The 27,259-nt window shown below is 46.6% G+C and overlaps 2 protein-coding genes and 1 long non-coding RNA gene across 12 annotated transcripts in view; 1 reads left to right on the top strand and 2 right to left on the bottom strand.

Annotated features, from left to right (window-relative positions):
• The window catches only part of SH2B3 (SH2B adaptor protein 3), a 75,852-nt gene extending 62,513 nt beyond the window's left edge, over nucleotides 1-13,339 (top strand). For both annotated transcript variants that reach the window (XM_082230120.1, XM_082230121.1), the window contains exons 3-8: nucleotides 3,253-3,363; nucleotides 4,506-4,597; nucleotides 9,031-9,125; nucleotides 9,434-9,648; nucleotides 10,352-10,523; nucleotides 12,582-13,339. In XM_082230120.1, coding sequence (XP_082086246.1) covers nucleotides 3,253-3,363; nucleotides 4,506-4,597; nucleotides 9,031-9,125; nucleotides 9,434-9,648; nucleotides 10,352-10,523; nucleotides 12,582-12,892 — 996 coding nt within the window. In that variant the 3' untranslated portion in view covers nucleotides 12,893-13,339. The remainder of the gene's footprint in view (nucleotides 1-3,252; nucleotides 3,364-4,505; nucleotides 4,598-9,030; nucleotides 9,126-9,433; nucleotides 9,649-10,351; nucleotides 10,524-12,581) is intronic.
• A 220-nt stretch (nucleotides 13,340-13,559) lies between these two features.
• LOC309536498 lies at nucleotides 13,560-16,677 on the bottom strand. Its single transcript, XR_014221527.1, has 2 exons — nucleotides 13,992-16,677; nucleotides 13,560-13,933 (listed from the first exon to the last, which is right to left on the bottom strand). It is a non-coding gene; the product is annotated as an uncharacterized lncRNA (long non-coding RNA).
• Nucleotides 16,678-17,506: 829 nt separating this feature from the next.
• The window catches only part of ATXN2 (ataxin 2), a 61,989-nt gene continuing 52,236 nt past the window's right edge, over nucleotides 17,507-27,259 (bottom strand). For 6 of the 9 annotated variants that reach the window (XM_082229850.1, XM_082229845.1, XM_082229846.1 and 3 more), the window contains 5 exons: nucleotides 25,094-25,147; nucleotides 22,700-22,845; nucleotides 21,090-21,317; nucleotides 19,468-19,639; nucleotides 17,507-18,262 (listed from right to left, as the gene is read on the bottom strand). In XM_082229850.1, coding sequence (XP_082085976.1) covers nucleotides 18,234-18,262; nucleotides 19,468-19,639; nucleotides 21,090-21,317; nucleotides 22,700-22,845; nucleotides 25,094-25,147 — 629 coding nt within the window. In that variant the 3' untranslated portion in view covers nucleotides 17,507-18,233. The remainder of the gene's footprint in view (nucleotides 18,263-19,467; nucleotides 19,640-21,089; nucleotides 21,318-22,699; nucleotides 22,846-25,093; nucleotides 25,148-27,259) is intronic. The other 3 variants (XM_082229848.1, XM_082229847.1, XM_082229849.1) reach the window with 1 other exon arrangement.

Raw genomic sequence — 27,259 nt, 5'->3', positions numbered from 1 at the left:
CTGAATGGCACACCTTCCAACATTTCTCTGATGAAAACAGGGGCACCCTATTCTATTTTATTATTATTATTATTATTATTATTATTATTATTATTATTATTATTACTACTACTACTGTTGTTGTTGTTGTTACCAGGCCCATATGGGGTTTGCTTCTGGTTTCCCCAGCCACACTGGGTGGCTTCCACCATATATAAAAAGATAATAAAACATTAAACATTTTAAAAAGCTTCCCTCTACAGGGCTGCCTTCAGATGTCTTCTAAAGGTTGTATAGTTTCTTATCCCCTTGGCTCGGGGGTCACGTAATTCCATACCCTCCTATGAAAATAGGGACGTCCTAAGGAAAAGCGGGACATTATGGGATCAAATCAGAAACCGGGATGGCTTCTGTAAATAATAATAATAATAATAAATTTATTTATATCCTGCCCTCCCCAACCGAAGCTGGGCTCAGAGCGGCTAACAACAGTAAATTGGTAAAACATTCTAAAATCATTTCATTATAAAATCAGTTCAAATCAGATTAATGGCAACCATTGGGCTAGAGTTCTGAGAGGATTGCCAAAGGAGGGGGTCAGGCTGTGGAACAGCTCTGTCTTGCAGGCCCTGCGGAAAGATGTCAAGCCCCATAGGGCCCTAGTCTCTTGTGACAGAGCGTTCCACCAGATCGGAGCCACAGCCGAAAAAGCCCTGGCTCTGATTGAGGCCAGCCTAACCTCTCTGTGGCAGGTTAAAACCAGCACCTTAAACATGATCCTGTACTTCACTGGTAGCCAGTGCAGCTGGTATAGCACCGGGTGAATGCTGGCCCTGGAAAATAGGGACACTTGGAGGGTCTTGAATTTCTAGCAGGCAGGATTTGGGGGCTGCCTTGGGAGCATGAGTAGATTAAAGTTATGCGGGGGGGGGGAATCATTTGCATCATTTATACAAGCTGTTGAATTCATCTTTCTTTGGTACAGATACAGTCAGGTATCTGTTACCATGAAGTCACCCAGGACATTTTGTTTTCTACAACCTGTGGCTCAAGGATGGGGAACCTGTGGCTTTTCAGGGATTGCCGGACTACGTCTCCCATCATCCTTGGCAGCTCTGAGTAGGGCTGATGGGAGTTGGAGTGCACCACCCAGAGTATCTCACAGTGGTGTTGTCAGAAATTAGGGTGGAAGGAGGGATGTATTGATTTCTGCCTTCCTCCCCAGGTGGCTTCTCCACCCATTCAGCCACTGTCAAAGCCCCTTGGGGTCTGAACAGGCCAGAAACTGTGGTCCTTCAACTTTTTACAGTGAGAGATACATGCCATCAATGCTTGGAACTTTGGCCCTGGAAAGGCTGAGCCACAGAGGCAGCTGAATTCTGGGGTAGCTTTTAAACAGAGGATGGAACGACGGATGGAATCTGTGTACAGTGGTAACACAGGTAAAGGGACCCCTGACCATTAGGTCCAGTCGTGAGCGACTCTGGGATTGCGGCACTCGTCTTGCTTTATTGGCCAAGGGAGCCAGCGTACAGCTTCTGTCATGTGGCCTGCATGACTAAGCTGCTTCTGGCGAACCAGAGCAGTGCACGGAAACGCCGTTTACCTTCCCGCCGGAGCGGTACCTATTTATCTACTTGCACTTTGACGTGCTTTCGAACTGCTAGGTTGGTAGGAGCTGGGACCAAGCAACGGGAGCTCACCCCATCGCGGGGTTTCGAACCACCAACCTTCTGATCGGCAAGTCCTAGGCTCTGTGGTTTAACCCACAGCGCCACCCGCGTCCAGCGTGTACAGTGGTACCTCGGGTTAAGTTCTTAATTCATTTCAGAGGTCCGTTCTTAACCTGAAACTGTTCTTAACCTGAAGCACCACTTTAGCTAATGGGGCCTCCTGCTGCTGCCGTGCCGCTGGAGCATGATTTCTGTTCTCATCCTGAAGCAAAGTTCTTAACCCGAGGTACTATTTCTGGGTTAGCGGAGTCTGTAACCTGAAGCGTATGTAACCTGAAGCGTATGTAACCCGAGGTATCACTGTACTCTGCATTCACCAGGATCCTGGCGAGGGAAAATCTGGTGTGCGGAACTTGTCGTTGGGGCGGAGGTGGCTGGTCCAGAAATCCAAAAATCAGAGCTGCTTCCTTTCGCCCTTCCCATGCCTTGCAGAGTAGGAAGCTTCAATCCGTTCCCTTGCTGTTTCCCCCCTCTAGGCTCTAGTTTTGTATTTCATAGAATTGTAGAATCATGGAAAAAGGACCCCAAGGGTCATCTATTCCAACCCCCTGCAATGTGGGAATCTCAACGACAGGTTGCAGCCGGAGCTTTGTTCCCAGCACCCTGCTTTCATTGCAGTGTGTCAGAGGAAGGGAGTGGAAACTGCTGTGGATTCACTTCTCCTTGCTCACTTGGAGAATCATTGACAGGTGAAGGTGGGGGAGCCACCAACTTTGATGGTTTTAAGAGGCTTGGAGAGGTTCATGGAGGAAGCAACAGTGCTTCTGAATTCCAACCAGTCATTGGAAACCACAGGAAGGGGGGGTTGCAACGAGGCTGCCAGATTTCTGCCTTTCTTTTGTCCCTGCCAAAGACATTTTGTTGGCCACTCTCAGAGACAGAAAGCTAGACTTTTTGATCCAATCTAGCAGCAGGATCAAGGTGTGCACGCCTTATTTCCCTAACTCCCCATCCAAAATAAGGCATGTGCAAATGGTCAAGCACTTCCAAAACCTGCTGAAAATGTTTTTTTTTTTTTCTGTCTCCTGGCTGCTGCCGCCAGCCTTTTATGATAGTCTAAGAATGCTTTTGAAGAGTCTACATGACTCCTCTAGCGATTTTCATTGAGATACCCACATAACCAGAAGCAAACAAATACTTTAACGAATCAAATAATAAACCATAAATGTTAGGTCCATTTTTTTTGGACTCCTAGGACACGATCTCTGCTTCTCCAACCTGGAAATGTTCCAGATGTTTTTGACTATAGCTTTCACCAAGTAGGAGGTGCGGGGCTGATCCACAGTGCACTTCCAAAGCACATGACCCACCCCCAAAAAAGAATCCTGGGAACTGCAGTTTCCCCCTCGCAGACCAATTCCCCGCACCCTACAGTTCCCAGGATTCTTTGGGGTCAAGAGACGTGTTTTGAATGTGCATTTGATGTGCCTTTCAATGCACGGTTCGGCTCTACCCATAGTCCAGATCCTCTGAGGGATGCCTCGTTGGTGCAACCAGTGCGCGGACTCACTGTAGCTGCTTCTCTTGCCTCTCTCCACAGAGTTCGAAGCCAAAGCTGCAGACCACCTGCTCAGAGATACAAGAAATCCGTCCCTGCACTCGCCTGGAGATGCCGGACCACGCAGACACCTTTGTCCTCAAGATGCTGAAGGTATCCTTTTGCAGCTGCTGCACTTATGGGAGGGAGGGACCCTTCAGGGGCATCTGGAGGATGGATGGCGGCTAACAGATTGAGGTTCAATCCTGACAAAACAGAAGTACTGTTTTGGGAAGACAGGGAGCAGGCAGGTGTGGGGGACTCCCTGGCCTTGAATGGGGTAACTGTGCCCCTGAAGGACCAGGTGTGTAGCCTGGGAGTCATTCTGGACTCACAGCTGTCCATGGAGGCACAGGTCAATTCTGTGTCCAGGACAGCTGTCTACCAGCTCCATCTGGTACGCAGGATGAGACCCTACCTGCCCGCGGACTGTCTCGAGTGGTGCATGCTTTAGTTACCTCTTGCTTGGACTACTGCAGTGCGCTCTACGTGGGGCTACCTTACCTGGAAACTACAACTAATCCAGAATGCGGCAGCTAGACTGCTGACTCGGAGTGGCTGCCAAGACCACATAACACTGGTCTTGAAAGACCTACATTGGCTCCCAGTACGTTTCTGAGCACAATTCAAAGTGTTGGTGCTGACCTTTAAAGCCCTAAATGGCCTTGGCCCAGTATACCTGAAGGACACTGAGGTCCAGCACCGAGGGCTTTCTGGCGGTTCCCTCACTGTGAGAAGCCAAGTTACAGGGAACCAGGCAGAGGGCCTTCTCGGTAGTGGCACCCGCCCTGTGGAATGCCCTCCCACCAGATGTCAAAGAAATAAACAATTATCTGACGTTTAGAAGACATCTGAAGGCAGCCCTGTTTAGGAAGGTTTTTAATGACTGATGTTTTAATGTATTTTTAATCTCCTGTTGGAAGCCGCCCAGAGTGGCTGGGGAAACCCAGCCAGATGGGTGGGGTATAATAAATAATAATAATAATAATAATAATTTATTATTATTCCTGGGCAGTATATAACTCCTGTGCTCTGAGATCTTCACTGGATGCCAGTTTGCTACTAGGCCAAGCTGAAGGTGTTACTGTTAGTATATGCTGTTAGTATATATGCGTACTGATATACATTTTATGAAATTAATTAAAGGGTGTGGATATCCCATGGGGTTTTAAAGATGACCTGAACCTAGGCAGCATTGCCTCAGCATTATGAAGAACTCCCAGGGTTTATCTTCTTTTTCTTTCCCCCCGCCACAGGTCAACACCTCCATGGATGTTGTATTTGAGGCTGGAGATGACCAACAACTGCGTTCCTGGATGTGTGAAATTAAAGAGTGTCTCCATCGAGGGTGAGCTATTGCCCCACTACTCTCTGTGCCAGGGCTGTGTGATGCAGTTCTTCAGGTGTTTTTCATTGCTAGGGTGTTGTTTTGTGTGTGTTTTTTTAAAAAAGAGGATTTCTAGTCCCCATGGCTGGAAGATAAGCTTGAATGTGTACAGCGATTCCTTGTGGAATATCTGAAGCATTGGGCTGCCTTGATTAGCAGGTGCAGAACGAATTAGACAAGATTATCTTTTAAAATGCAGACTAAGATGGTTACAGAGTCCACCTTTTCCTGGCGCAGATTTTCTTTCTCTCTTATTGCGCAGTGCAGATCCCGGTTCACATGCTCAGAGTCTCTCGCGTTGACTTTTGCTTCATGTATTGCAGGCCGTAATCTAGGCCCTAAAAAGTGGTTCCGTGGCTGGTCCTTGGTTGGTGCAAATCAAGCTCTGGACAGAAGGGATTGGAAGACAGGGAAGTGCGTAGGAATGTCCCCCCACCCCCAGTTTTCTCAGCACCTCATGAGGGTTAGAAACCTGCTTCTTTAAATAAACAAGAGCCTGTCCTGAAACTTCCAACGTTCGGCCTGATGGGTTGCCCACGAATTCTAGAGTTATGAGTGAGAAAAACTTTAGTCTATCCACTTTCCCCATGCCAGGCATAATTTTATAAACTTCTATATTGTCTCCTGTTACTTACCTTTTCTCTAAAGCCCCAAACACAGCAGGATGGGAGATTCATACTATCTTCATCATTTTTATTGCCCCTTTTTATCTTTTTCCAACTCCACACTATCCTTTACTGGGTATTTCCTGTACTCTATAGCCTGGACTGACCTAGAGGTGCCCAGAGTAAGGATGGCTTCTGTGATGAAAATAGCCATACCTGGAAAAAAAACGGTGTGGGACTAGGTGTTCCCTGTGTGCAGCGATGCAGGAAAGCTGAAGAATTGGTCGAGGAATTCAATCTTGATCTAATTTATTTATTATTTATTTAATTTATTGTTTTAGTATTTATTTTTATTTATTATTTAATTTATATTATTTATTGTATTTTATTTTATTTATTATCGGTAGAGGAATACAATTTTTATTTCTGAACCTTTTCTTTTTAAACTTTCTCGGCCTTATGCCTCCAAATATTGGCTTTGAAGTGTGTGACTGATAAGTACTAAAATTTCAAAAGCTGGGAGAGGGGCCGAATGAGATTGCCAGCGACGGGGTATAAAAACACAAAAATACCTACCATCATAACAAATACAATATAGCACAATTTAAAAGGCCATAGATGGCTATCAGGTCTAAACCAGATGCATGCTCTAGTTATATCCCGCTTGGACTACTGCAATGCGCTCTTCGTGGGGCTACCTTTGAAGGGGACCCAGAAACTACAACTAATCCATAATGTGGAAGCCAGACGGTGACTGGGAGTGGCTGCCTAGACCATATAACACTGGTCTTGAAAGACCTACATTGGCTCCCAGTATGTTTCTGAGCACAATTCAAAGTGTTGGTGCTGACCTTTAAAGCCCTAAACGGCCTCAGCCCAGTATACCTGAAGGAGCATCTCCACCCCCATCGTTCTGCCCAGACACTGAGGTCCAGCACTGAGGACCTTTGGCGGTTCCCTCCCTGCGAGAAGTGAGGTTACAGGGAACCAGGCAGAGGGCCTTCTTGGTAGCGGCGCCCGCCCTGTGGAACGCCCTCCCAGCAGATGTCAAGGAAATAAACAACCACCTGACTTTTAGAAGACATCTGAAGGCAGCCCTGTTTAGGGAAGTTTTTAATGACTGATGTTTTAATGTATTTTTAATCTCTTGTTGGAAGCCGCCCAGAGTGGCTGGGGAAACCCAGCCAGATGGGCGGGGTTTGAGTAATAAATTATTATTATTATTACTTGGACTGCAGAATCCATGTCCTTTCTGCACCTTGTCTTCTGCTTGGCTTGGGAAATTTGTTTTAAGCCCTGGAGTCCATAGGAAGCAAGAACTTCCTCTTGTGTACCTGGGGGTTTAAAGTCCTTCCCAAGTCAGAGTGTGGGATGCCCAGGTGGATGCAAGCGCAGTCTCTCTCACGCCTCTTGGAAAATGTACTGCCTGTTTCTTGTACCATTCTTTCAATGACGTCCCACTTCCTCTTGGGGCTTCCTCTTACTGAAATCTGCCAGGGGCAAGAAGTGGTATTGTGATTTGCAGAGAGCCATACTGTGATTCCTTTCATACACACACACACACACACACACACACACACACCCTCCACCAAATTTCAGGCCCCTTTTTGACCTTCTTGTAGCAGCAGTGCTGGGTGGCAACTGAACTGCCTGTGTCCAAAACCAACCTGCCTGCTTTTCTCCAAGGTTCTTTGCCCCTTTTTCGGAGTATAAAATGGCTACATTAACGCTGGGTGTCTGGTCAGGGGGTAGCATAAATGTGCCAGGAAATCAGGTCCCAAACTTGTCACTAGTGCCAGGCCGCTTGGTAAGTGGGAATGGGGTGGGTAGTGGTGGTGAAGACAACCTGGGTGACATCTGAGCATGTAATCTGTGTGTGCCCATATAGTTGTGCTGCACAAATCTCTTTCACACAAACACCTGTTCATGCACGAGGCAACTTGGACCTGTGTTCAGTGCAACGTGTGAATAAGCCTGTAATGCCAACTGTTCTCTTCCTCCTGCAAAGGTTACTTTTCACGGCAGGAGTTCCCAAATTCTGGTCTGGGGATCACCGGTGGCCCGCAAGCTGCACAGTGTGTTTGAAGAATGGTGGGAGCAGCGCAGGAAATAGTCATGTTGATTTTTAGTTGCATTTTTATTGCTGCTTCCGTTTCTTGCCTTGCATTTTATTATTTATCACAGTATTTTCCATTGCGTTCTACGTAACTAAAAAAGGGAATGCAATAAAATACAAAATAATAAATAACAGGAGCAATGATGATAGCAATAATAATCCTACGTCTACAACAGCATATTATGATTGCTACAAGCAGACAAATCGTTAGGTGGTCAGCAATTTTCAAGTGATCTGTTTAGAAAGAAAGTTTTGTAACCAACTCCAGGTGTTGGTTGGGAGGGTTAAGGCTAGTTTTGGAGGCAGGTCGTTGGCAGGGGGGAACCCTGTGAATGGTCCCTGCCTTGGATTCAGGAGAAGGCTTAGCATTGCAGTCCCAACCCCTCCTCAAGTCTGCGGCTAGCCCCAAGCTCATGGCATCCTTTGCAGAGTGAGCAGGGCCACTAAATTTGGCCTCTTTGCTGGCCCGGCACCTCAGACCTGGCAGGAGCACTAATTCTGAGGCCGTGTATTGATGGCTTTTGCAACATGGCTTCATTTGCCTGGGTGTTCCATGTATTTGCTGACCATGTTTCCTATAAAAACTATATTAAAAGTACAGTGGTGCCTCGCAAGACGAAAAGAATCCGTTCCGTGATTCTCTTCGTCTAGCGGTTTTTTCGTCTTGCGAAGCAAGCCCATTGACAGATTAGAGGATTAGCGCTATTAGCGGCTTTTAGCGGCTTATCAGCTTATCGGATCAGCTGATAAGCGGCTTAGCGGCTTAGAAAAAGGGGGGGACAGGAAAAAAACCCCGCAGGAACTCGCAATACATTGTCGTCTTGCAAAGCAAGCCCATAGGAGATTCGTTTTGCGAAGCACCTCCAAAACGGAAAACTCTTTCGTCTAGCGAGTTTTCCGTCTTGCGAGGCATTCGTCTTGCGGGGCACCACTGTATTACGATTCGACAGTAGTAAGGATGCATGTGATCTCACCTGTGGAACCTCATATTGCAAAACCCATTTCCACTCCAACCCTTCTGACCAATGTGTTTTCCTTCATCTTATAAGCTTGCTTACAAAGGCATTCAAAAAAGTCTCTTTCCTTTAAAGTATAGTGCCAGCAAAGGGACGTGGGTGGCGCTGTGGGTTAAACTACAGAGCCTAGGACTTGCTGATCAGAAGGTCGGCGGTTCAAATCCCCGCCACGGGGTGAGCTCCCATTGCTCGGTCCCTGCTCCTGCCAACCTAGCAGTTCAAAAGCACGTCAAAGTGCACGTAGATAAATAGGTACCGCTCCGGCGGGGAGGTAAACGGCGTTTCCATGCGCTGCTCTGGTTCGCCAGAAGCGGCTTAGTCATGCTGGCCACATGACCTGGAAGCTGTACGCCGGCTCCCTCGGCCAGTAAAGCGAGATGAGCGCCACAACCCCAGAGTCGGCCACGACTGGACTTAACGGTCAGGGGTCCCTCTACCTTTATAGTGCCAGCAGACTCACCACTGCCTTGTGCTGAGAGAAAACAATATGGGTTTTTCCCTGGAATTTCAAGTTTTCTGGTCCTCGTCCCCTTCAAGGAGCTCTTTCTTTTGCTTTTTTGCTTTTCTTTGCCTTATCTTTTGTTGCTGGCCTTGGGGGCAGGGACTTTATCTGTCCTGTTGGTGTCTCACAATCAGAAACATTCCCTCCTCTTTCAGGTCAGAAGGCGCCGACGTTGAGCTGATCTCGGACTCTCACTCGGAGGCTGTGACTGCAAGCCCCACAACCAGCAGCACGGACTCCCTGAACCAAGGTATTTGGGGCTCATCTGGGGCGAGGTCTGGGGTTGGAGGCGGGTCCTCTCCTATGCCTTTCAAGAAAAAAGTACCAAGAAACATCTGGTTGAGCAGTTCAGGCTGCTGGGCGCTGGGGAATCAGCAGAAGGGAGTTCCCCGATAATAACAAAGCTATCTATTTTTTTGTTTTGTGTTGCTAATTCTCTGGCTCTGCAAACTGTAAGCACTTGTGTGTGGTGCAACACGCTTTTACCATAGCTGCCTTGAGCTTTCCTGGGGGGAGAAATTGTTTAAAATGACAGCTGAGTCCTTCCTTCTCCCCTAGGGGCAATGCCACCCAGCCTCCCAGAGCAGAACGGCCAGAAGACTGACCACTACCTGACATCCTTCCCCTGGTTCCATGGCCCCATTTCTCGAGTCAAAGCCGCTCAGCTGGTTCAGCACCAGGGCCTTGACGGACATGGGGTTTTCCTCATCCGACAGAGTGAAACCCGCAGGGGAGACTACGTCCTCACCTTCAACTTCCAAGGAAGAGCAAAGGTACAGCGTCTCTTGCTGAGGGGACTCCCTCTGCCACCAGTCAGTACGTTAGCAGGCAGGCTTTCATGGCCCAAAACTGGAGCACTGTTGAAATCCCGCTTGGACTTCATATCTAAATAGCTTTTTTTTTAAATGTCCAGGAGACTTGCGATAAGGCAGCCACATTCAGGGGGGATGTATTCAAAGGAATTGGATAACTGGACCAAAAATATTCAAAGGCGCAGAGTTGGTTTTACTTAATCTTTACCCAGGGGACAATATAAATCTGAATTTTAAGGCTCTTATTGGCCAGCTTCTTGGAGGATGGGGCATTGACCACATGGTTGAGATGTCTGGCATTTAGTGTTGATGGAAAAATTAATCGCTAAACAAAAAATAGCAAGAGGAATGGAATGAAAAGACAATCTTTTGGTGGATTGGTATACTTTTAGTATGTTCAGTGCAAGAGAGGAAAATGCAATTATAAAAGAGAGAGAAAAATGAGTTGGACTACAACTCTCATGGCCATGGCCATGCTGACTGGCGCTCATGGGATTTGTAGTCCAAGACACCAGGTTGGGGAAGGTTAGGCAGTGGGGTTTTCCCTGGCTCAGGTGATGGGATTGGCACACGCCCTTCTGATCCTTGCTGAAACTTTTACATGACCTGTATGAATTGGCTGCTGTTGCTGACATGTGTCTTCCTGCTTCCTTTACCTTGGCAGCACCTACGGCTCTCCCTAACCGAAAGAGGCCAGTGTCGTGTCCAGCACCTGCACTTTGCCTCCATTTTGGACATGTTGCACCACTTCCAGCGCTTCCCCATCCCCCTGGAGTGCGGAACGGCCTGCAACGTGCAGCTGTCCAGCTACGTAGTGGTTCTTCCACATGCACAAGGTAGGAGGCAGCTATGGCTGCCATTTAGTCTCTTCCGTGCATTGGGCCTTTTCCAACCACACTCGGCTTTAAGTAGGAAATAAGGAGCGGAGGCAGACAGATGCACAGACGGCTGGGAACAGAACTGGGGAACTTTCCTCTCTTCATCATGCTCAGGCTGCGATCACTGAACACTTAGTTTGTTAAGATTTTTACACCATGCTCTGTTTTCTGCCAACATCTATCAAGGTGAAAGGGCTGTTTTCTAGAATTCCTGCTGGAACAGCTTCAGCAGGCCTTGGAGAATTCGAAGGCTCTCTCCTTCTAGAATGAGGAAGGCAACTGGCTTTGGAGACTAGCGCTTGTGGTTTCCTTCCACTGTAATTTGGTGGGGGAAATCCCTTGCCATATCCTCCGCTCTCTTCCGCTTTCAATCACTCAGCTGGAAGGTGGAAGCCTCTGCCTGCTGAACTGAGCTGGAGAAGTGTGTGTTGTATAAAAAAACCCAACCCAAATCACATCTCCAACGTATGATGCTTCTGTTTAGGTGCAAAGCAGGAATGTGTGTTGCTTAGGGGTGACATAGCCTATTCCTGCTTTGCTGATACAGGAATTGGAAACAGAAAAGAAGAAGGAAGCTCTTAAGCTCTTAGCACCACCAAGGAACACCTAGCTAGTTGCAGACATGGATGTTCTCAAAGCAATCAGGTGCAGTAGTGTAAAAGTTAGCTAGTTCTTGGTTTCCTTTCTAGTCATGCCAGCAATGACTACTGTATGTCCATTCAGAGCTAGTAACTTTCAGAGTCTTGTCGAGAAGGGAGCAGAGTGCCTCACCTGCTATTTGGCTGCTTTCTGTGCTGCCCTTGCAGCTGTGGAGACACTGCAGCTTATCATGGTTCCTAGAAACATGGAACCAGGCCATTGTGCCTATCACCACTGTGGAGTTGTATGGAATGTCATATTTGGTGTTCTGTAAAGTAAACACCAAAGGGATGCGGGTGGCGCTGTGGTCTAAACCACAGAGCCTAGGGCTTGCCGATCGGAAGGTCGGCGGTTCCAATCCCCAACGACGGGGTGAGCTCCCGTTGCTCGGTCCCTGCTCCTGCACACCTAGCAGTCTGAAAGCACATCAAGTGCAAGTAGATAAATAGGTACCACTCCGGCGGGAAGGTAAACGGCATTTCCATGTGCTGCTCTGGTTCGCCACAAGCGGCTTATTCATGCTGGCCACATGACCTGGAAGCTGTACGCCGGCTCCCTTGGCCAATAAAGCAAGATGAGCACGCAACTCCAGAGTCGTCCACAACTGGACCTAACGGTCAGGGGTCCCTTTACCTTTAAAGTAAACACAAGATTCTAGTCCTTACAGCTAACGGTACTTTTTTAAGAGTCGGTGGGTCGTGCCTCCTCAAATATCAGAAATGAATTGACACTGCCTTACATTTTCAATGGCTGAGGATGTGGTCAGGTGCCCCATATTAGAAACTTGCCCTAGCGAGACTGTAAAAAAAGTGCATATAGTTCTATAAACATCTGCCAAGTTGCATCTTACTCGCCTTTTTAATTTAGAGAAAAGGCATAAGAGGCGACACGATAAAAGTGATAAAATTAATAGTTTTAGCACTAGAACTTACGGACATCCAGTGAAGCTGTATGTTGGAAGATTCATGACAAGGAAAAGGAAGGATGGGAGGCAGTGATAGCCACGATCTTGGATGCCTTTAAAATAGGACTGGACCATTTCATGGAGGGCTATCAATGGCTCCTTGCCGTGATGGCTATGCTCTGCTTCCACAGTTGGCGGCAGTAAAGCCACAGGAAGGGAAAGGGCTCGGAGGCTCGGATCCTGCTTGTGGGCTGAGGCATCTGGTTATAAAACCAAAATGCTGGACTAGATAGGCCATTGGCCAGATCAGCCTCTTGTGATGCTCTTATTTGTTTGCGTAATCTCTACAGAGTGCAGAATTTGGCTTGCCTGTTTTAGCATGCAGTTCATGTGGAAGGTCATATTCCCTTATGTCAGCATATTTTTAGGATATTCAGTATAACTTCCCCTCATTTCTCTTCCTCCGAATGCAGGCTCCAGCAGCACAGTCCCACTCTCCCCCTCCGTCCACCGCTGCCACCCGGAATTCAGCCTTGTCCAGCTGTCCCCTTCCAGCTGCCCGCGGATCCACCTGGCCGACAACCTCCGACAGAGCTCCTCAGTGGAGCAGATATTCCACCTGGTGCCCCCTCCAGAAGAGCTGGCCAGCGGCCTGTGGCCCAGCAGCCACCTGACCAGCCCACCCACCACCCCTGCAACGCGCCAGTGGGACAATGATTACGAGATGGACTCACAAGGCAGGTCCCACCTGCGGGCGGTTAACAACCAGTATACATCCCTCTGACACAGCGGGATGGGGCAACAGCCTGCTTTTGCACAAGACTCTGGATAAATGTTTCAGAAAGCCACGGAAAAGACTTATTCCTCTTGGCTGCAGGCTCATGCTGGGGCGAGGCAGCTGGGTACACTTGCCCCAAGCCTTGGAGGGCTAAGATGGCAGTGGGGGGGGGGCGGTGTACCAGGGACCGGCTGCTTTTTTGTTTGAGTTTATAACTTTATTCTAACAAGACTCTGCCCCAGGCCTCAGGAAAGCTCTGCACATGCCTGCTTGGCTGTGTTGGTTTGTAAGATAGATTGATAACTCACTCCACTATGGATGTGACCCTTCGATTCGGCTTATTAAATGGCCTCTCTGTTAAGTTTTTTCACTCAATCCTCTCATCGGTTTTGCACATGTCTCTTCCTTTGCTTTAGGCTCCTAGTTTATTTTTGTTGCTACCGGTACATACAATATTTTTTGGTCTCTGTAATGATGTTCCTCCACTTGAGGAAAAGGGGAAATGTGTGGGCAGTAGAAGAAAAACCCCAGATCCAACTAGACTCAAGTAATTGATCTGATTTGCTCTTTCCATCACCCGCCTCTCATTTTGTTGCTGAATGAAGGCAACTGAGCTCTCTTTAGCTGAGCTAATTTCTTGGCTCCCTTGGGAACTAAGGAAATCTGTGCTTTGTTTGTTAAAACTTAAGCTCCTTCCAAGTAGGGTAATACAAACAGAACCAGGTGGTTGTTGGAAGTGCAGGCAAGAGGAATAACCATGGCAGAAGGCCATCACCACTACCCCTGTGCACCATTTTTGGCTTTAACTATCTAAACACTCAAATCCGTCAGCCTCCATGCAGGCCTAAAACGATGCAAAGGCACCACAAGTAAGACAGAGTCAACTGTTGTGGCTTCCTGGCAAGGAGGCACAAGGTGTTCCAGTCTTGAGTAGGCAGAGGAAGATCACACTTGTGGAGTGGATGAAAGTTCCTTTTAACAATCCCATCACTGTCCCTCATCTAGCCTAACATTGTGTACTCCAGATTGGCATAGCCTCTTGAGAGCCTCACCCATACATAGAATCATAGAGTTGGAAGAGACCACAAGGGCCATCGAGTCCAACCCCCTGCCAAGCAGTGGTCCTTTAACTGGCTAATGGCAGAGACTGAGCCTTAGGACTCCCGCATGCATGCTACAACTGGGCTATGCCTCCCCACCTTAAACTAGAAGCGGCATCATTCCCGGCAACACAGATCTCCTTTCAACATCAGCTAGAGACACAGCAAGGGAAGGGTCAGGGAATAGCCTACAATTAATGAATTGGATGCTCATGAGCAAGTCAAAAGGAACTGAACCTACTAGGAAGCAGCTGGTCAGCTTGACTGGTCTGCTTAGTTTGGTATTATCTCACTGGACCAGCTCTTCCAAAGACTCACGCAGAGAGGTTTTCCCTGTTACGACATGGGACATTCCATCACTGAGCTATGAAATTATATGTTTTGAGGTTAAGATGACCTAGCCTCAAATAGCTGCTTCCTTCCAACCAACCATTCCAGTGGGGAAAGGGGTCATTTTGCATCTCTGCCTTGCCCCATAGGGCTACTCTGGCCTTAAAACTACCGGTAGTTGCTTAGCATCCCTAGTTCAAGCCCAACCGCGCAGCACAGAATTACTCAAAACAACCAATAGCTTCTGATCCATTTCCAAATCTGACTTCTTTACGAACGCCACACCAACCTTATGAGGGTTCCCTCTAAAAAAAAATCCACAGCAGCTGCCTTTAAGCAGTTTCAAAAATGCTTAAAATGCTTTTGAGAGTTACTTTTAACAGCATAATTCTTAGAGGACCTCAGTGAGGTTAAGACACACATTTATCATGCATTAACTTTAGGAGCACAATGAAAACGACACAGCGCTGAATTTGCTCTTTTCCAGCATCCTCAAAGCCACAAACGCCAGAGTTGGGGGGAACCTCTCCAAAAAGCAGAAAGCCTGGTCTAACAGCATATTGGCACCAAGGGTGTCTGCTCTTGATATAGAATGGAAATAGCTTTAAAAATGTATCCCAAACAAGCAGAGAGAAGGAAATTTTTTAAAAAATATATATGGGAGAGGCCGTTACCATCTTTCCCCTGCTGTGTGTGCAAAATCTAACAATTATTCTCTTTGGCCAAGGTGGTGTTCTGATTTTGGGGGGCATGGGGATGGTAGCATTTATCAGAAAACAAACATGGGTAATGGCAAAGCAAATACAGTATAGTCAAGTTAACAACATTGTCCACAGTCTAGCAAATTGTTATTCAAAATGATGGCTGTGTATCCAAAGATACTAGAGCTTTGTTGTTGGTTTTTAAAAATGCTTTTCCCTCTTTGAGCTGTTGCCCACACAAGCTAACCTCATACAGATTTAAGCATGGGACCCATGTGCCCGCTGGACGGTAAAAGGGCCTATGATTAGCTAGCATTTCATCACACTAATGCCTTGTGCTGGAATGACCTTTGCTGAAAGTTTGTTCAAAGCAGGAGTCCAAAAACATCTGAAGGACCACAGGTTGCTCCCCCCTCGCCCCAGTTTCAGCCCATTTTTGAGTTCTCCTAAGGAACTTGCTCTGATCTTTCTTACCTAGTAAACCTAAATGCTCCAAACCACATAACCGGTAGTAGAGCAGTAGCGAGGTCCCTGCCTAGATATTAAGTGCCTTTTTCCTATCACCAGCAGTGCTTGGCGGCTCACACAAATAAATTTCTTTCTCCATCCCCTGACCATCACCATCAGAGATCCTGCTTGTTTGCTCAGAACATCAATCAGGGCTCAAAGCCTTCTGGGACGTTACAATTTCTGATACAAGTGCAGGTGTTCATTGAGGGCAGGGTTTTCAGAGGCTGGGGGCAAACCTGCGTTCAGGCTCAGAATTGCCCTGCAGGTGGGCATCCTCCAAAGGGGCTCAACATGCAGTGTAAAATTAGCTTACCTGGGTCCAGCTGCATCCTCACATTTGTGCCAGTCGTCCTTCAAGATCGTCACACAAAAGGAGATGGACAGCAGGATGGCAAAGCCCCAAGGCTGACTAGCACCCAGCCATGAACAGTTTACTTGACGTCATCTCTGTGAGCTGTAGGTATAAGCTCCCCGCACTGTGGTTTCCAAATTTTAAAATCTTAACAGATTAGTCTCTATCAACAGCAGCAAATGAATGAGCTCCACAGCTTGCTATTTATTTTTTTTAAAAAAAAACCAAATAGGCATTTAAAGAAAAAAACTGAGTGTTCTTGTTCTCCACCTTTCTACTCTTGTATAGTATAATTTTTCTATATATTGTTTCTGTATGTACTGTACATGTAACTTATTCTTTAATACAGCTAAAAAATACATACAGATCTGCCCCAGCAGTAAAATAAAACTGTTTTTAGAAATTTTCAGTGGTTGGTTCCGTGGTCATTTCTTTTTCCTTCCACCCCCCTCTCTCTATGGAGCGTTCCTTACAGAATCTTCTTTTTAAATCACCTGGTAAGATACTTGAAAATGGGAATAACCAGTGTGGTGCCCTCCAGATAATAGGATCAACCGTGTGGGTTGCTGTGAATTGGGAGCCCATCAACTTTTGAAGGGCACCACATTGGTTTCTCCGGCTTTCAAGTCACACTTCTTGGAACGGGGAAGAACGCGTGAAGGACGCAAGTCTTACATCCTGTGAGCACAGAACATAAGGAAGAGTTTCCATTAATCACACACACCTCCCACTTCAGGCATTCCTGAGCCCAAATTACGTTGTGATGATGAGTCACTAGCTCAGGAAGCCGTTAGTGGAAGAGTGGCTTCTGGGATAGCTGCGCAGCCTGCATTCGCTCCATAAGACACACACACATTTCCCCTTACTTTTTAGGAGGGAAAAAGTGAGTCTTACGGAGCAAAAAATACACTAAGTTTATATCGGGGTGAGGAAACATTTTCAGCCTGAGGGCCCCATTCTGTTCTGGGCAACCTTCCGAGGTCCACATGGGTGGGTGAAGCAAAGCATGCAAATTTCCCCATTTGCAAACTATGCTCCTTTCCATACACACTCCTCAGTATCCTTCTCCCAGACAAGAGGCGTCATCAGAGTTCAAGGGTACATTCCAGGCAGTCCAAAACACATGGGGTGTGTGAAGCAGGGCCAGTGAGGGGTGTGGCCTGTGGGGGGCCCAAGGACCAGGTCTGGAGGGCCACATTTGGCCACCATGCCTAAGATTCCCTGTTTCTGGTTAAGATTGTGAAAATCAGCATTGGCTCAACTACTTCCAATGCAGTCTTCCCCAACCAGGTGCCGTCCAGATGTTGTTGGGAACACAATTCCCATTCGTCTCTAACCATGCTGGCTAGGGAATGAGTCCAAAACACTCAGAGGACACTAGGTTGGAGAAGGCTTAATGCTTTAATGGCCTGAAGCACCACCATCCCTTCATCTGCCAGCACACATTTGTTGGCCCAAGTCACACATTTATACAGAAGCCACCCTTTAAGACAGATGTTTTTCAGTTTTTCCTCTTTTGGTCCCCTGTCCAAAGGCCTCTCTGCCTATCTTATGCACCAGTGGACAGCTAAACCAGAAAATAGGAAAAGGAAACAAGGTGAAGCATACAGATTCCAGAAGAAAAAGGTCAGTTTTTAAAACTTTTTTTATTTTTAATTTTTTTTTTAAAGTTTTTATTTTATATTATCTACAAAGTAAAAGTTTCCTCTTAACTTAAAAGTTACACCGCTGCCTTGCGACGGCGGCTTTCCCCCATCATCAAACATGATTTTATAAATAATAAATCCATATCTGCTTGACGATTAGAACTTGCTTTTTTTCAAACCTCTTTCAAGTTTAGTTAGAAGTAAAAGGTATTGATTTTCTTTTTATGTTCATTTAATTTCTTTTTTTTGTGTGTGAGAATAGCAGCAAGAATCACTCTCGTTACGTCCTTCTCTAGCTGATGAATTTGTGACTTTGAAGGGTTGCTTTAAAAAATAAATAGTTTTTTTCCAGTTTTATCTGCAAGCGGAAATGGGGCAGGGCTTTTTTTTTTGTTTGTTTTCCTTTTTTGACACAACACATGGAATTATGGAATCGTCCCACAAGGGCTCTACATGCCTTTTGTTTCAGTCCGAATTTCTCCCACTGCAAAGTGAACTGTTAGCATTCCTATTGGATGTTACAAGGTTGTTGTTTTTTTCCTCTTAGAAACAAAAATAAAGTGAAATACTAGATTTTGTTTTGATTTCTGTTTTTGTTTCTGTGCTTCCAAGTTGGTAGAAGCAGGAGAAGGAAGGTATTTGGCCTAAAAAAAGAAAGAAAGAAACAAACGAAGAGGGATGCAGCCTCACAGTTACTCCAGGTCAGCTTTACAACTGCTGTTGATGGTGGGTTTGTACTGGAAAAGAGAGAGAGAGAGAGAAGAATGAGTTGAGACATGAGATAAAGACCCCAAATCCTACCAAGGGCATTTTAAAAAGCAGGTCAGCTACTACAAGAGATGTCTCTCAGATAAAACACTTCCGTGCCCTTTATCCACCTGCAGCACATATTCTTGCCCATGGGCCAGGGTGGCAGGAGTGGGGAAGAGGAACGGAAAACACGACACATGGAAAACCTGGTGGCGGGTGCTTTTAAAAAACATGGCGTGAGCACAGCGAAGGCTTTCTTAATAAGCATGAGCATGAATGGGTTTTGGAGCATGACGGCTAGTCTGCCAAGGGCCAAGTGTAGGCAGCAACACCAAGGCTGCCATTTAAGGTGCTGGGAGAGGAAAGGCCAGGAGGTGGGAAGAATCACAACACAGCTGGGTGTACCCATGAAGCCAGGGTAGGGAACCTGTGGTCTTCCAGAGGCCCCTTGAACTACCAGTCCCCTGGCCCCTCATTCCTGGCTACCCTGGCTGGGGCTGATGCAGTCCAATGACATATGGAGGTCACAGGATCCTCACTCTGAAATAAAACTATCGAAGGCTTTTCACCAAAGCCAGACTAAACGTCTTTCCTTCTGCAGTGTTGGATGGCAGGTTGAGAGGAGTTCCCTAGCAGGACAGACTTTGCTCGTGTGCTCAAGACATCGATTCCATAAAACATATTTTGTTGCACTGTGCAAAATATGAGCAAGCCAGGGCTGAACTGATACTACCCTTGCTGGTACCTTTCCCGGAAAAATCAGAGGCTCACTATGTCAGGTTCCTATTGGAAGAGCCGACAAATGCTAGAACATTAGCAGTGGCAAAGTTTTTATCGGTGGTTGCAAGAACCAATGATCCCTATATTCTGAGCAAAATCCTTGTTTAACCTGGAGATAGGCTGTATGAATTGTGTGTTGCTTTGTAACGATTTGTTGGGTCTCTGGACCGTAATAAAGATTGATGATGATGATTGGAAATAAAGACTGCTTCTGAAGGGAGTAACGATTCAGTTGTGGGGGGAGAGGGCATTTTAAGAGCATCTGTTGTGCCTGTTCTGTTCAAGGGTACCCACCTGAGCTCCCCCTCTCTGCGCTCCCAAGCCCAGGCTCAACATCTCACAACCTTCATCTTCTCTCCCTTATCCCCCCTCCTGGGACCTGTGGCAGCTCCCAAGCACACACTCCGTTCACCTGAAGGGTGCGTCATGTAGGGGAAGTGTGTCGCTGTTGAAACTGGAATGTGCTGTAGTGCACTTTGCGCAATGGCGGCTTGGGCCCCACCGGGTGGTGGTTGGGTTGTCATGAGCATCATTGGAGCATGGGCAGTTGGGTGAGAAGGAGCCATCCCCGACTGCACATGGGCCTGAAATAAATTGAAATTGAAATACTTTATTGTCACTTGTACAACTTGTATGCAGTGAGATTACACGGGCACCCCCCACTCAGCTCTCTTAGTCTTAATTCCCCTCGTTTACTGACGCACACCCACCAAACCTGAAAGTCAGTTGCCCTGTTGTTATCTTTTCATTCAGCAGCCTAACAGCCCACGGATAGAAGCTGTTCTTTACCCTGTTGGTGCGACTAATCGTGCTTCTATATCTTCTGCCTGAGGGCAGGAGATCAAGAAAGTGCCGGCCAGGGTGTGAATCATCCCTGAGAATTTTCCTCACTCTCCTGAGGCAACGTTCTTCTGCAATGTCATCCAGCGGATTCATGGGACAGCCCATAATATCTTGTGCAGTATTCACCACCCTCTGTAGGCACTTCCTATCAGTTGATGTCAAACCAGCTCTTAAGTAGCAAGGCCACAAAGGGGAGGGGCGCCCACAGCCAGCACCACAGGAATCCCAGAAATGGCACTAAAACTGGTTTGTTTCAGCAGGGGAGGGAGTAGGCCGGGACCCCACCGAAGCTTTTAATGTTTAATAGATTATTGTATTTTAGTGTTCTGTTGGAAGCCGCCCAGAGTGGCTGGGGAAACCCAGCCAGATGGGCGGGGTATAAATAATAATGAATTATTATTAATATTTATTATTATTATTAGGCTCCCCTCTCAGAGGAATACGACAGCCTTACCGCCAGAAACAGCACAAAATATGTTGTTAAGTAGCCAGTTGGAGGGAGGCAGCTCTTGGCTTGCCATTCACAGCTGGAGGGGACACATTCGGGGGGCAGAGCACAAAATCTAAGTGTACAGTTGAGGGCAGCTTCAGACTTCCCTGCAAAGAACCTTTTTCAATGTTCAGGCCTCAGACCCAAAAGCTCACTGACTTACCACCAATTCCATAGCAAGGATCTCTCTCACTCCTAACCACCTCAGGAAGGACACCACCCTCTGCGGCACTCAGAGCCCGCTTCCATAACAGGGGGCCAAGGACCCACACCACCCTTCAACCGCCATGCCCAACCTTTTCAGCTTTAGCCAAGCAACTGCAGCAGCAGCAGCAGCAGCAGCAGCGCCACTGTCTACCCTCTAGCCCAAAAGGTGCACAATGTCATGCCCTGTTCTGCCTGCCTTCTAGAGGGAAGTACTCGGGTGACCATGTCTACCATGGGCAACCCTGAGAAACCCATAGTCCAGGGATCCCTCGCTAGCACCTCCTGCTGGACAGAGTGCATAAATACTCATCAGGCATTCTGAACAGTTCTTTGGTGCACAAGGGTGTGACACACACCCATGGCCTTCCCCGGATCAAAGCAGCCTGAGATTATAAGCCCATGTTAATGAGAAATGGCTCCCCGACCCCAGTCTTCTCCTCCCTGGAACAGAGAGCACTCTTTGGACCTCAGCCTACACCAAGTGTCTTTCTTACCTGGGGGACATGGGCCATGTGCGGTTGGTTGGTGTAGGCGGGCTGGACGTGGGAAGGATGAATGGCAAAGACCGTCTGTTGAGCTGCAGGGAAGCTGCTCTGAGGAGACTGTGTGCTTGAGCCTGGGGTCATGGAAGGAGGAGTTGGCGCAAGACCAGTGTGGTAGATGGCTGACTGCTGCTGGGCGTTTGTCAAGTGGAGAGCCTGGGCGGCCTGGTGCTGATGGTGCTGAAGAAATCATAAGCATAGCAATGGCTTGGCAATATTTACACTCAAACAGTGCTATTTGTCTAGAAAAAGAGGTGCCGGAACTCACCATGAACGCCTCCCTTGTTCTCTTAGAATGGCAACCTGAGAAGTGCCGGAACTGAGCTCCGGTGAGTTCCGGCTGAAAAAAAGCATTGCCCTCAAAAACGCTTGTTCTGCTCTCAGGCTATGCTGGGAATGCAAAATACAGTGCTTTGCCAGGGTTCCTTCCACCTCATGGCAAGCTGGCAACAGCAAGGAAACCTGGCCGGGAAGAGGCAAATTTCCCAGCAGCAAAAAAGGTGCATAATCCAACATGCTTGACATCCATGTTCACATTCAGCATTATGGGTTGAGGAACCTCAGGTGTATGCCTCTCCCTTTACAATCCACCAGGGCAGCTCAGAGGTTCTGCTACAGATTCAAGCCACACTCAGAAGAAGGAAAGATCCAGAGGCTGGGCTCTCTTTGGTGCTGCTAAAGTTATGGAAGAACATCCTGACTGAAGCCTGCTAAGCATTATCACTATTCTGTTCTCGATGTTCCAAGCTGCTACTTCTTTTTGTGTTAAATAAACTAAAAGCAGATCATCATTTTTATGCTGTAATGGGTATTTTTCAGTGGCCCATGTACTTTATGAATTTATAAACAATGGCTTATTCTCTCAATTCCACTGAAAGGCCAGCTCCGTCAGACTTCGTCATCCTGATAGCAGCTATTCCAACAGGCTGCCTCAGGGGGTGAGATGGGAGGCAGAGCTCGTTTCAGTAGCTCTAGTGAAAGGCCAGCTCCATCTTGTGCTTCCTGCTCCTGAACAGTTTCCACTCCTGCAGATCACATTGGGGCCCAAGTGTGCTTTCGCCCTCTTCCCTCCCTGTCGCTTTTTGCTTTTGTGTTGTGTGTTTTAGACTGCAAGCCTGTGAGCGAGAACTTTTCCTTTAACGGACTGTTCGTAAGCTGTGCCAGAGGCCTTTTTTAATGAAGAGCAGGGTACAAATACTCTTGGATAAAGAAAGAACATTTGTATTTTACTCATAAATACAAGTGCCATGGGACCTTTTAAGAAATAGCTGTTTAAGAAATGTAACTATCTGCCTAAACTTTCTAACTTGCATTAAGCTTGCATCCATCAGGATGGCTAATCCCAGTTGCTAGCTTCTTTTCAGTGGAAAATAGTAGCCTCCAGTGTGCAATGAACTAGTGATATGGTTCCTACCATGACAGCATGCTGGCCAGAGCAGTCAGCTCTGGTTGCACAGACTCCAGGCAATGAATGCAGGGTCTCAACGGCAACTGGCCCAAACTACGGCAGAGCACGAACCTGCTTCTCTGTTGCCACACAGATGGCCAGTCGTAGCGCTTACCTGCACTGGGCTGGGAGCTGGGTGGTTTCCCCCATGTTGACTCTGCTGCTGCCCTGTGGGTGTGGCAGAAGGCTGTGGGTGCGGCGGGTGCGGATGCAGGGTGGCGCTGGGATGGGCATACTGCTGAGCAAGGGAACCAGTGGAAACTAGGAAGAAAAGAGGGGAAAGGAAATTGAGAACGGATGCCAAGCGGAGTCAGCACATAGGACTCCCCCAACTCTGGGTGTCTCCCTTTTAAATAGTTGCTTTTCTTTCCTTCATTCAGAAACAATACAAATGCCAGCCACCTGGGACTTGCCCTCGACTCAACATCACTTTTGCAGCCTGCAGAGCACACTTTTTAAAACCTACATGGCTGCAAGGGAATGTTTGAGGGTGCGTGAGGACTGTGTAGAAGTGACGTGCCAGGCTCAGTGAGAGTTGAGAGGCTTTTCAATCCTTTCCTGCTGAAAATGGCCATTTGGCTCCAGGCTTCCTCTAACCTTAAGCTCTTGTCACAAAAGTCAAATTTATTTGGGTCAGGGTGGGAAAGCGCGCGCGCGCACACACACACACACACACCTGGCTCCAGTCACAGAACTGTGTTTCATACTGCATGCAGCCTTTGGGTTCCCTAGCATACAAGTCTGGCCGTGGACCAGGGAGGGGAAACCTGTGGGCCCCTCCAGATGTTGCAGGACTCAACTCCCATCAGGCCCAGCCAGCATGGCTAGTAGCCAGCAACATCTGGACGGCCACACGTTCCCCATCCTTGCCTTAAAACTCTTCATTTCCTCTTCAAACCCACAGAGAAGAAATGGGACTTGCTGGTGATCTCTTTTCAGTCCAAAATAGATTATCTTGCTGGCAGGAACTGGAGGAACTAGCTCAGGGCAGTCACATTCAGAGCTCAGAGAAGCATGTCCAAGGTTTACTGTAGACAAGATGGGGACCCAGAACCTGCACCCAAGTTTTAAAATCTGCCTTTACAGCTCCCATAGCAGATGCAAAAGGAAGATACATCCAGTGTGAACACCACCTGCCTTTCACAGGATAGATAAACTACATAATTAGTTCCCTTGCCCCCTGCCATAAATGGGAACAGCAGGGTAACATGGCACTTAGTTCTTTGCAAACTGCAATATGTCAGCAAGAGGAAGGAGGAAACAGAAAACAAGAGCAAATGCTTTGGGATAAGGGAAGGATAATGTGTAGAAGTTGCAAGTTGCAACTGTAATCCTAAAAGGGAGAGGGGTGGTGGATAGTCAAGGCAGTAGGAAATGAAGAAAGGCAGGGAGGGGAGGGAAAGGCCACCCAAATCAAACACCCACTTAGATGATGTTGGGAAGAGTCAGTGCTTTAAGTGTGAAAACTGCCTGAAGGTAAACATAACCACAATTAGACGGCAAAAGAGACCTTCATTTGAATTAGAGGAAGCAAATGTAAATGGATGTTACAGACAGACAGCGGGCTCCATTTTGCAAAGGAAGATCTATTAAAGGAAATTGACTTGTTGAAAGAGTTTCAATGCACCAAAGCAATGTGGTTGCATTACAGCCCTCTGACCAAATGGAACAGTTCAGCAGCAGATTCCTGGGACAACTCCATACCCAAAAGACACAGAGCTCCTGATTTCTGCTGTGTAATAAAGAGCCCTCCTTCTCCAGCTGACAGCTCTGGCTGTGTAGGTCATTCTGTCACAATGGATCTTTGCGTTCACTCAAATACATAAAAGGGAATCAGCGCTTTCGATTAAAAGATCCAGGGGCCTTTGTGACCACAACTGCCTTGCAAAATCCAACACTGAATTTCATTCAGCTCAACCTCAGGCTTTTTCGAAGTTTTCTAGCTCTTGTGGTTAAAGCAAACTTTCAGCATTCTGTCTGCAAGGGTTCATAGATGGGTTAGGCCTTCCAGGGGTCACAATTCCAACTCTTTGGGGAATGTCTTGCCCTGTAAATTCCAATCTTGCCCTTTCAGATTTCTTCTCCCACCCCCTAAAAGTCTGAATCTTCCTTTCCCAAATCTCTGACCAACCAATTCCGTACCCTTTATTGTGGACCACTGCAAAGTAGACAACCCTTCCTTCACAGGGCAGTAGACCATGTTGGTTTCAAGGAAATGTAAGGAGGAAGTAAACACGTCAACCAAGTCTCTACATAACTGGACTTATTTTTTACTCTTTTCACCTAGTGCTGGCTGTCATCTTACCTTCTCCGTTATGGTAATCTTCCTCAGACAGTTTCATCCTTTACATGTCCCATGAGTCTATTGGTTTCTCAATGACAGAAAAGCTTTTCCTAATTCTGAATAGGTTTGGTGCAAAGACATCTGTTCAACAAGCCTATTCTCCAACAGATTCTTTCAAAGTTGTTTACTGTGCAAATCAAAGTTAGTACAAAAACCCCAACTCACTGGCAAAGTAGAAAGAAGGACCTGTCTCCTTGCTGTAGGGTATTTTGGGACATGCTGAATTTGGGAAATAGAAAGGGAAATTAGCCGTGTGCCACAAGATGAGAGCACCACTTCCAGTCTTCTGGAAAGGTTAAGTCAATCATTGTTTTCATGCACAAACCAATTTGCAATTAAAAAAAAAAAAAAGTTAAAGAGATATTCAATCACACATACAATCTTCAGCTGGTGTTCATCAATTTTAAAATGTCCACTATTTTAAAGTATTTTACATTCCGTTAACTAACCACAGCATGAAGAATAAGGATTAAAAGTGCTTTGACTGATTTTCAATGAAGAGAAAAACACCAGTTACAATCCCAGAAAACTGGATTTCCCCAAGATGCAGAGCCCCAGTTCCCCAATTATTGCTTAGTTCACCATACTAATTTGTTTGTGTATTTTTTAGCAGAGACAGGAAACTAGAGAGCTTAGAGAGAGAATAAGACACAGAAAAATACAAAGCAAAATCAGGATCAAGCTGGTGAATAAACATTATCTTGGTTTACCAGACTTTTGAAACAAGCCTTTCCATCTTAACAGAAGTTCAGCAATTAGCAACTGCTGACATATACACACGTTTATACAAAGGTTAATAGAATGAATTCCTATTCATTCTCTTTGCTAGATGTAGTTTCATAGAGCACTAGAGGTGCTACAAATCAATGCAGCGTTCCGATTACAGTTTTGCTATGTTTTTAGAGAACTGGCCAAAGGGAACAGTATACCTCCACTTAACATTTATTCAGTATTTCACACACATTCTCTCAGTAATCTCTACAACAAACCTGTGAGACAGGAGAGTATTGTCATACCTATGATTCAGACGGAGAGGGACGCTGAGATTGAAAAGTGAACACCAATACATTTGTGCTAAGGTTTGAACCAAGGACTTTTGATGATGATGGTTTATTAAATATTTCTACTGCCCTTCATCTGAGAATCATAGAGCGGTTTACAATAACTTCCTTTCTTTGCTACAGGTAGCTAAGTTGGTGCAAGCCAGACAAGAAAATCCAACCAGTCACTAACACTTCTGATGATATAAGCTTCCAAGGACCACCACCTTATACTAAAAGAAAACTATCAGGAAATTTCTTAACAAAAACCACTGAGCACTAAGTATTTGGATTCATCCTGGTAAAAAATGTGGCCGCAAGGTGACAAACTGGAAACAGTGGTCGTGTTCAGACGATTGTATCTCGGTTTAATAAGCCAAGATGTGAATGAGCCTTCTGCCTCCAACCCCCATCATTTGAAGCTGGCTTCATTCCAAAGCTGAGTATAATGTAAAGCACTGAGAGATCTTCTGTCAAGTAAGCAGTATAGAAAGCTTGACAAATAAATAAATAAATGAGTTTCCCAGTTTGGATGAAACAGGAAACTACATTTAGCAGAAGACTTCTTGGTATGTTTGCTCATGCAAAAAGGAGAAACTGAGTGGCTGTGCGCCTGGGCTCATTCATCTCTTGGCCAATGGGCTCATATGTCCATGAAGGCAAAAGCCCAAATGGGTCACAGCATCCAGTGGTCAGCAGGGGTGTCTCTGTGTTAGAATTGATAACAATTTAAAGCAGCCAGCTGAAACCCCCAAGTTACTCTTGGGTGACAAATCTCAAGACCTGCCTCACACATGAAGGGGAAGAACGGGAGAACCCCTACTGGAGATTTAATAGCTACACAGCGGCTGCCTGGAGTGTTCTACAGAGACCTTCCCACTTTTATTAATATTTAGGAAGCTGCCTCATACAGAGTCTGTTTATCCAGCTTACTATTGTCTACAGAGACTGGTAGATCTTGATGGTCTTAGGGTTTTCCCTCCTCTGCTCTGCCTGCAGATACCAGGAATGGAATCTTCCACGTACAAGGCAGGTGCTTGGCCACCAAGCCACAATCCTTTCCTCGAAAAGGAGAACCCTTAAATCTACTGCAAAGCAAGGACAACCTTGGTGTTCCTATTGAGTGACCTGGCTGACTAAACACAGCAGTGGAGGTTTCTCCTCAACTTTTGCCTTTTCCATTCCAGACAAAAAAGGGCAGAAGAATTAAGCTTATTTTACCTGTGAGTCCTCCTGTGTGGTCCAGCATAACAACATAGCCCTTTAGTGGCTGCCCCAAAGAATATTAGCA

The sequence above is a fragment of the Podarcis vaucheri genome (genome assembly GCF_965113315.1).
Source record: "Podarcis vaucheri genome assembly, chromosome: 7".
In the NCBI taxonomy this organism is placed as follows: Eukaryota; Metazoa; Chordata; class Lepidosauria; order Squamata; family Lacertidae; genus Podarcis; species Podarcis vaucheri.
This window is presented reverse-complemented; position numbering and strand designations above follow the sequence as displayed.